Source organism: Hipposideros armiger, unplaced genomic scaffold (assembly GCF_001890085.2).
Source record: "Hipposideros armiger isolate ML-2016 unplaced genomic scaffold, ASM189008v1 scaffold_23, whole genome shotgun sequence".
Classification (NCBI taxonomy): domain Eukaryota; kingdom Metazoa; phylum Chordata; class Mammalia; order Chiroptera; family Hipposideridae; genus Hipposideros; species Hipposideros armiger.
The window spans coordinates 6,830,190-6,840,392 of NW_017731373.1; the positions used below are offsets into that span (position 1 = coordinate 6,830,190).

The 10,203-nt window shown below is 36.1% G+C and overlaps 1 protein-coding gene across 1 annotated transcript in view; it reads left to right on the forward strand.

Moving 5' to 3' along the window:
• Positions 1 to 960: 960 nt before the first annotated feature.
• The window catches only part of NBEAL1 (neurobeachin like 1), a 172,243-nt gene continuing 163,000 nt past the window's right edge, over positions 961 to 10,203 (forward strand). Inside the window, exons 1-2 of the mRNA XM_019635618.1 lie at positions 961 to 1,117; positions 1,954 to 2,237. Of these exons, the coding sequence (XP_019491163.1) occupies positions 2,187 to 2,237 (51 nt within the window). The 5' untranslated portion in view covers positions 961 to 1,117; positions 1,954 to 2,186. The remainder of the gene's footprint in view (positions 1,118 to 1,953; positions 2,238 to 10,203) is intronic.

The window sequence follows — 10,203 nt, forward strand, 5'->3', positions numbered from 1 at the left end:
GGGCATGACTCTGTTCCAACAAGCTTTACAACACTGGAACTTGAATTTTACCTAATTTTCACTATCATGAAATATTCCTATTTTGATTTTTGTCAAGTAAGTTGTCTGCAAAACCTAAAGTATTTACTCTCTTGTTCTTTACAGTTTGCTGACTGCTGATGTATATGAAACAAGCTGGGACATTAGTTGATAATTTTGGAAGATCAGTGATGGTGTGTGGGGTTTCATTATAGTAGTTTAATTTTGTATATGCTTGTCATTTTTCACAATCAAGTTTTTAAAATGCTTAGGTGTACCAAAAGTGATTGTTATGAGTCTCCCCTTCCCCTTAAAAAACCCCCAAACCCTGAAACTTGTCTATGTCTTGTAAATGTAGCCAGCCCTTTTCCTTTTGTTCCTTTTCCTGAAAGAGCAAAACCGGTTTGAAGCTTTTAGTAGTGGTAAAATAAGCCCTTTGGACTTCAAGTTCCGCGACGGGAAAAGTAAGAGGCATAAACACATTAAGGGGAAAGGAGTTTTTGAGGAGTGTGGGGGCAGTTGTCTGTTTTCACATTACTACATACTACCAGGATCAAACCCCCATCTGCAGCAAGAAATCAAAATACCCATTAGTTATCACTGGATGGTTCCCCGCCCTCAGATGATTTCCGGAAATGAAATCAGCCGAACTCTACGTCTGCCTAACCCAGTGCCAGGGCGAGGACGTCAGCACGTCGGCCCCCCCCCACCCCCCCTACATTGGGAGAAGACTAGAGCGCCTTCGCTGGCACCAGCAGGCGAGTTTTCAGGAACCCAGTCGAATGCGACTGCGCAGGAATGCTGGAGCGGGGCTTCCGTTCACCCCGCCCCTTCCCAGCTTGCGCGACCAATGAACAGTGACTGCCCCGGGGCCGGATAAACCCTCAGAGGTCGGAACGTTTAGCTGAGGGGAAGCACCGCCCATGGCTCCACCCGGCCCTCGCGCCCCGCCTAGCGCTGTTTTCACCCCGCCTCCCTCGCCCGCCCGCCAGGTTGCTGCGGGGTGACACGGGGCTTCGGGTTGGTTAAGGGGGCGAGGGAGGCGAGTTAGACGTCGGCTTGAGGCGGCGGCGCAACTCCCCCCCCCAACGTGAGCGCGGTGAGGGAGAGTTGGTTGTAGGGTAGAGGGGTCTGCGTGGCAGAAGTGGGAGGGCCCCGGGTGCTTGGTGGTGAACTCGCCGTAGAGTGAGGGGCGGCTGTGAGGGGGCGAGGTTGACCCGGGCGTGTCCATGTGCGGCCGGGCGGACGTGGATAGCGGGTCGGGAGACGCCGTGCTCGCATTGCCCCATTTCCAAAGCTTCTGTTGGCATCTTGGCACACCTTAAGTTTACCTCCGTTTCGGTTGTCTGGGATGCGAAGAGAAAATTTAAAGATCTCCGAAAATACTTGGAAGCTTTCCCGGGGTATTTTCCTTGCCGGTGCGTGCGTGCTCCTTTCTTCCCGGATAGAAAGGTAGATCAGGTGGGCAGGTTAATTTTCACCCTCTGAGGATTGTTAAAACAAACAAACCAGGAATTCCTCACTCTCCTCCCCACGCCCTGCCCTACAACACAACGACAAACATTCCCAACAAGTTTAAGAAGCAGACTAGAAAATTCTAAAGGATTCTTTATGTCAGAAGTGTGCCTTTTCTTTTATGTTAATAGAAAATAGATGAGTGGGAACGTCGTGTTGTGTTTACTATCACAGGACGCATTTTTGGTTATGTGTACTTGATGAGTCTGCCCAAGACGGTTCTGACTTTATGTTGATGTGAAATATTGTCTTAGCTGTAATGTTTTCCTGAAATACAAGTTTCTATGAAATCTTATCTATCAGTGTAAAAGCTTAGCCTGCTGTATGTGGGAAATGAAGTAGATAAATCTCTAGTTCTGAAAAATCTGAAAATTTTAGTATGACCTTTTTCTAGCAAATATGTGAATGTTTTTTCCACAGATTTATTTAATTGCACAATTCCCACTGATGAAGTTAAGTTGGAGTAACTGCTGAAACTGAGTTTTATTGACCAGAAGACAGTCTATTTGTTTCACTTCTTTTTGTTTTTCCTACTGCTTTGAGCTTTACTGTAAACGGCTGAAAAACTTGGAAAATAAAATGAACATGCTATGGTCTTGAACATAATTTTTTTTTTTTGGATGAAAAATTAAAGTTCCACAGTGAAAGCCAGAATGGCATCCAGGGAGAGGCTGTTTGAACTTTGGATGCTTTATTGTACAAAGGTAACTGCTTTCTATTTTATTTCTAAGTTTTAAAATACTTTGTTATAAATTTTTGTGACTGATCTTATTATCACTTTATTTAATGGGTAATAGCATATTTATTGATAGTAATCAATCAGAATTTAAAAACACGGGATTTTATGTTTTCCAATTTTTCAGGTTTGAACACATTACAATATTGTTATACTATTAAAAACTGTAGGTGTGGTTTTTATTTGATAGTTGTCTTCAGTGATCCCAAAATTATATAAGTAAGATTATGACCTTAAGAGAAAAAATGTTTTAATTTTTGTTTGTGCTTTTCTTTTTGTTTCTTAAGTAGGATAGAGATATTTTTATGAGAAGGGCATTAAGCATTTTTCTCATAATTAACATTTTAAATTGCATAAAAGTTTTTGATTATATTAAAAGGTTATTGATATGAGGTGGTTACTTAAGCTTGCCCTGATGTTAGTACCTTCAGAGTATTGTCTTATTTGATCCTCACGACAATCCTGTGAGATGGGTATTGTAGTTATCTCCTTTTACTGATGAGAAAACTGATCAGAGGTTAAAGGGGCTGGTGAGTAGCAGAACTGAGTTTGGAACTCAGTACTGACTGATACAAGCCATGGTCTTATCTATTATGACTAATATTTTTGGTTTTGTCACTCAAGAATGATTTTCTCTCTTTGCCTTTGTGTGAATTTTTGCATGTTAGTTTGGATTTTAGGTTATTGGAGGAGGAGGGTACTGCTTAAGAACACCTTTTTCAAGTGAGGAGCCACATTAACTCCTTTGAAGATATTGGCAAGGGCCAGAGAAACAACTTTAATCTACTACTTAAGTTACTTTAGATCTGTGTGGTGAAGTTCTCAAGTCTCAGCTTCTGTTTCTGCATTATCCCTTTGGGCTCCTTTTTTATACTTTCAGCTCTTTAAAGAACAAGTTATTCTTTTAACAAATGATCTCAGTTATCTGTAATATTAAATTTTAGTGATCACGCTGGAATTTTCTTTGACTTTCTGGTTTGGTATTTCTTACAGTTACTGAAGGACATATACTTTGAAATGTTTAATGTGGATTTTTAAAATAGCTTTTAGTCTTGTGTAATTTAATGCCAGAAATGTCTTTTATAAATAGACCACTCTTCCAATAGAAAAGGAATCCAATTCACCAGACATTTTTGAAAATAGTAACACATGTTAGCCAAAAATTAAAATGCATTTTAGTAGGAATGCCTAGTAGCTTGAAAATGACTTATTTAAAAATACATCAAGCTTACTAGGTTTTACTATTTTCTGAATGACAAAAGATAAGTGGGGTTGCATTGTGTTACTAATTAGTTATGTTGTTTCTAAGTCGTGTTCATGTGTTATTTAAGTGACACTGTGCTTATTGAAAAGATAGCATAGTTCGTTGGCCTACAGAGAATTTTATTCTTAATGATTTTTAATATACATGTGGTTCCTTATTCTTCATGAAAATCTAAGTAAATAATGAAGGCCTTTCACAATCAAACTATGAAGCCTATTGGACAGGAAGATAAGTTCCATTTTTATCTCTAAATTAAGATTTAAATCACTTGGACACTTAATAAGATTAAAAATTTTCAACTGTTTTCAAAAAAATTGTTATTTAAAATGCTATAGCGGGCAGTGTCACTGGCCCTCGAGATATGTGGGATCCGAACCGGGTCCCCCTAGCATCCCAAGCCAGTTCTTAACCAACGCGCCACTCGGCCTGCCCTACCCCTGAATTATTTTAAAGCAAACCCCAGACAACATATGATCTTATCTAGAAATATTTAAAAATACATCTATAAAATAAGAACTCTTCTTAAAAACATAGTAACAATATAAGTCTTAAATCATCAAATATCTTGTCAGTGTTCTAAGTTTCCTGGTAGTATCATGTTTTTATTTTCCCGCTGTTTGACTCAATATTTAAATAAAGTATACACGTTGTGTTTTGTTGAAAATGTCTGTTAAGTCTTTAATCTATAGGTTCCTCCTCACCACACTTTTTATTCCTTCTGTTTGTTGAAGAAGCCAGGTTTTGACATGAGAGTTTTTCTCAGTCTGAGTTTTGCTGGTTGAATTCCCTTGATTTAAATTATTTGTTCCTCTCTACTGGTGTCTGCAAACTGGAAGATGTAGAGGCTTGATTGATTCACTTTTTGTTTGGTGGGGGAGGCTAGAATAATTTATGAATGTCTTCGTCATCATGAGTTTTGCCTATATGCATTAATAGTTCATTAGGAGTTTGCAAAACTGTGATATCCAGTTCTATCATTTATTTATTAGCTGAGCATATGTAGAGAAATGTCCCCTCATTGGTTATTTGATGACAGTTCCTGAAAGGAAACTCAGGCAGAATAAATGTTTGATTTTCTCTTGGTTTTTAGAAATGACTTGATTCACTAGTATCCTTCCAGGGTGACCAGTTATTTTTCTTAAGTAGCAAGTTCTTCTTTAATGATGAAAATTTAAACCTGGTCTACTATTTTGCTACCCTAGTTGGTATGCTACCCATACCAAATATTGTAAACATACCTGATTAAAGATGATGCCTTTGAAGATTTTTGAAGGTGGGCTTCAGGTTATCAAGGTTAAGACGCCCTCATTTGCCACAATGCTAACCTCGGCACTGGTGTTTTTTTTTTTTTTAAGAAATTTTATTGGAGAACTGTGTGTTTTTCCAGGACCCATCAGCTCCAAGTCAAGTAATTGTTTTCAGTCTAGTTGTGGAGGGCGTAGCTCCTTGGCCCATGTAAGAATCGAACCGGCAACCTTGGTGTTATGAGCCTGCGCACTAACCGGCCGCCCTCGGCACTGGTGTTTTATAGTACTCGTGTATTAGCAATAGGTCAGTATTAAGGCACCATCATACTGTTTCTATGCAATGTGATATTTTAAAAATCGGCATTGAGCATTGTAAAAGTTCAGTAGGTGTTTAAATAGGACTTGATCAGAAATAACCCTTGGGTAATAAATACTGTTTGGTCCAAGGAATACTAAGAGAATATATAAATATGTTTTATACCTCTTAGCCTGGGTTCAATTGCGAGCCTAAATATTAGTGATTAAGTCCTTTAAGTAGAATTAAAATAAATTACTGGTTTAGGCTTTTAGCAAATGGGTCCCCACATATTAAACTCTGTATTTGCGTAGAATTTGGGTAAAAATATCTTCGCAGTTTGTTTTTCTAACCAAACTACTTAAGTCTAATTTTTCACTCTCTCCTGCTAGGTATAGGATTTGATTGCATTGTTAGAAACATTCATCTTCTAGTAGGTTATTTGTTAACCTTATGTAGTTATCATTACATAATACAGGCAGGATAATTTCTGATAAGTAACATTCCTGCTCTACAGATTCTTCCACCAGTGTATGAGACTGCTAATTCCAATTATGTAGTCTGTTCTTTCCTTGCCTCTAAACGGGCATCCCCACCCAGGGTCAAGGAGTTCATTAACAGTACATTTCATATAGTTCTTATAAGTTAAACATTAATTTGAACTGGTTTAATCTTACATCCGGATTTTAGTTCAGTAGTTAACTACCACTTCTTGTCTGAGCATATTTTTCATAAATATAGAAGGCAAGTTGATTTTTTTTTTAATGTCTTAAGATTTGAGTTTATATTATCTGTGTTAAGCACCTTGTTATTCCTTGTATCTTTTTACATTTCACTTACTGTGCTTCTGGTAAGTGAGACAGTACTGAGAACAATTTTGGTCTCTACATTATACAACTTTTTGGAATTCATATATTGCATAGAGCAATCAATATACAGTATGTATCATACAGTCCCTCTCACTATTCTCCCTGGATAGGAATAAAGGTATATTTCTGTTCAACATTTAGCCTTTTGGGAGTGCTACAGTTGGTCACTGTAATATGCAGAAGAGAAACTGAGCCTTTGAGAGGCTTATCAAATTCTTTGATAAGATTAAGCTATTTTTGTTCTGTCTAGTGGAAAGTATCAAATGCATTAACTCAGTAAAAAGATACAAAGGCACTCAAAAAGCATGACATTTTGAAATGTGGCAATGTGGGTTGAAATTCATGGTTCATGTTTGTGATTAGCTGGTTTATTTATTTATTTTGGAAATTCAGTTTACACTGAAAAATTTTGTGAAGCTGTAGAATTAGAGCCAAGATTAGTCCACATCTGCTTCTGATCATAAGGACCTGAAAACAGGTTATCTAATTTCTTTATCTTTCAGTTTTTTCATCTGTCAAATGGAAAAAATAACTATTTTGCTATTTCTCAAAGTTGTTGAGAAAAAACTGAATTGATTGTATTTAAATGTACCATAAGGGTAAGAAATACAAAAATATAATCTTTTAATGTAATCTTAATTAGTATTTAAAAAATACATATGTGAGCATGAGTATATCATGATTACTTCCATTTTGTCTTTATATTGTATAATAATAGAGGGCAATATTGTTTTGTCTTTTTATCAGTAGTGAAGCTATGCTTATGAAAGTCTGAATTTTTAATCTATATTTATTTTTGCTTTAAAGCATAGTGTTTAATTATTCTAATAATGATGTGAGTTTTTTTTTGTTTTTTTTTTACTCTAAACCAAGTTTGTTTTGGACCTTGGTGATGCTCCATTTCCTGCCATTGCCCTTTGTCCTGCTAAATCTGGAATATGACTGAAATAGATAGTTTTGCAATGAGCTCAGAGTAAACTTCCTTTTAGAATAAAAGTTTTGTTTCATAAAGAAAATAGAATACAGAGGTGTTATATTCAGTTAGAAAACAATTACCTCTTTTTATAGATAGATTTGGAAAAAATTGATTGAATGAATAGTCTTCTAATGAGAAAATTATAATTTATTTGTTTAATTTTGGTTGTAATCCTAAGTGAAGCTTTTAGTAAGGTACACCAACATACATGACCCTTATAATTTAAGCCACGTTTAGTAAGTCTTGATATGTGCAGAATGTAGAAATGGCCCTTAATTTTCTGTGGCTTAATCATGACTTTGTATGTAAGGAAAGTAATGTTTGACTCTAAATAAATTTAAATCATTAGGAGCTCAATAGTGGCTACCAAGTACATCTTCATTTTAGGAAATTGGATGTGAAAGCAAGAAATTTACATTTTATATCTGTTGATGCAAGAGTAGCTTTTAGGAAAGGAAAATTACCTTTGTCGCTTGAATTGAGCTTACGCACTATAAAATGTTAAGATGGATGAAAATGTCTTATTCTTCCTTTTGAATATCAAAATCTAAATTTCCCTGATAGAAGGTAGACTTGATAGTACTTAAATGTGTAGATGTGGAACATGAGGGAAAAGGAAGAGTCTAAAATAATTTTCATGTTTTTTTTGTTTTGTTTTAGAAACTAGTACTTGGTCATCCAAGTTAGCCAGGTTCAGTAGATATTCAGGTAAACATGTGAGTTCACAGTGCCTGTGATATCAAGGTAGACATACACCTCATATAATGGGGTTCAGAAGGGCGGTTCTATGCTGGAAATAAAGATTTGAGAATTATTATTTTGGCACTTACTGAAGAATTATATCAGAGTAAGAAAGAGAAGGAGGTCAAAGTCAGGGAGTCCTGGAGAACATTATCACTTAAGAAGAGGATAAAGGAGAAGGAGTTTGAGTGGTAGTAGAACCAGGAATGAGTGGTTGCATCAGAAAATAGAGGGATGTTATAAAGAAGGGAGTGAGTAGTCAGTAGTATAAAATTCAACATAGCAGTGAAGAAAAGCATTAAGGAGCATGTATTAAATTTGACAGTTAACAGATTATTAGTGGCTTTAGCAAAATAGTTCTAAAAAGAGTGGGGGAAAAGATGTTAAAAAATACAGCCCCCATTTTATTAATTTTTTAATTAAATTCAACAGACTTAAAATTATTACCAAAGTGCTATTAAAGTTTTTAAATGTTTAATCTTGATTTTTGTACTTATCTGTCCAAATACCTTTATTGGTCTGTGTACCACATTTCACATGGCACTACGCTACAGCAGGGGTCGGCAAACTTTTGAAACGGAAGAGCCGCCAGGGGTCAGCAAACTGCAGCTTGTGAGCTGCAGGCTCTGAAGTAAAATTGAAAATGAAAACAAGCAATCATAGTTTCATTTATAAAAATTTTAAAGGACATTATTCACATAATGGTGATTATGTAAAAATATGGCTCTCGAATAATTTTTAAATTGTTGTGAGGGACAGGATTGGCTCTTCCAGGGATCAGCAAACTTTTGAAATGGAATGCACCCAAAGAGCTGCATGTTGCTTGCGAGCCGCAGGTTGCCAACCCCTGCTCTACAACATCTGAAAATTTTCAGATTGCCAAGAATTCATCTGTAATTTGAAAAATACTGCTCTACAAATTGAAAAGTCACTAATGGTCACTTGGTACCAATTAAAATGTGATCACTGAAATTGAGTAATAATTCTAGTTACAAGGTAGTCAATTCTAATATGCTTAAGTTAATTTAAAAATTAAGAGTAATGTTAACACAAACTTAAAAAATTCTTAAATGGAATTTATGGACCCGGAAAATATTTCTAATAACCCCAAATGTTCTTGTACCCCAGTTTCAGAAACACAAGCCTCGACAATATCTGACATATTGCTGCAACTTTACCTTTTCTACAGCTTCCTTTTCCCATTGCTAAATTACATGGCAAATTTATTACAAAGGAGTGAAAAGTTTGGACCAAGAATCCAATCTACCATAGTCTTATTTCTTGGTTACAATTATTCATATCCCTTCCATATGCAATATCCACTTCATGTCTGTCTTAAGAACTCCAAAAGTCTCATGCAATCATGATATCAGTCTTGAAACACAAGATCTTGTGATATACATCAGATCCAATTGTGGCTTATATTCATACTGAGACCTGTGACCTCAAAAGACATTCAATATCTGACCCCCACAAACCCAGCATATAGTGATTAAACTGAAATAAAATGCCACAATAAAGATTCTTGAAAAAGAGAAATGGGAGGTGTATAGGAAGCATTGGTCCATTGCAGTTCTGAAAACTAGGCAAGTATTGCCTGGTCCCCCTAACCTCAGAGAAGGAATATTCCTTGATTTATTTGACTTTGGTTCTGTTTTTTGGGAGTAGCTGCACAGGCTGCTGTTCTCTATTGCTGTTGGCTCCATACTCCTGGAGGTTCTTTTTCTAGCCTTTTTTTTTTTTTCTTTTCTGCATCTCAAGAGGGCATTAGAGACTATGTACTTTCTCATGGCTATACAACTCCCTTATTTGTCTTTCTTCATGTAGAAAGTTCCCTATAGAAAATAGAGGCTCTTCTTCCCTTCTAATTCTTCTGCCACCAGTTGTTTAATTATATTGTTTAATAACTCTAACATGATGTTTTATAGTATTTGAAATAGGAGACATACTTGTCTTGTCCTCACTTTGGTGGGAAAAATACTGGGGTTCCTATTAGGTTAGCTTCAGACTTTGGGGCTAAGGCATGTATGTATATAATCTCTTCAACTCATAGATTAATTAATGGTAGATATTTTACTTCCTTATTCATTTCTTCTTAAATATATTGATGACATTGCTAATATTGCATGTTTGCCATTATTAGAATATATTATACAGCTACTAAGAATAGTTTTGTGTGTATATATGTTAAGATGTGTATAATAAGACTATTACTAAGTTCCACAAAAAATATTAGTAAGACTTAGCATAATTGAAAAGAATCATTGCTTGCTTTAATTATTGGTATTTAGTAATTGCCATTTTAATCTTCCTTATTAGAATCATCATTTTGGATTTTAAGCAGGTACATTTGGAAACCAGATACTGCACTTAATTCCCAGTAATCCTTCATTTTTTTTTTTTTTTAAGATTTTTATTGGGGAATTGGGGGGATGGGAACAGTGCTGGGGAATTGGGTGAAGGGGAACAGACAAGTTGCTGTCGTTTTGTTCTTCAGTCTAGTTGTGGAGGACGTTGCTTCACTGGCCCAAGTTGGCACCAT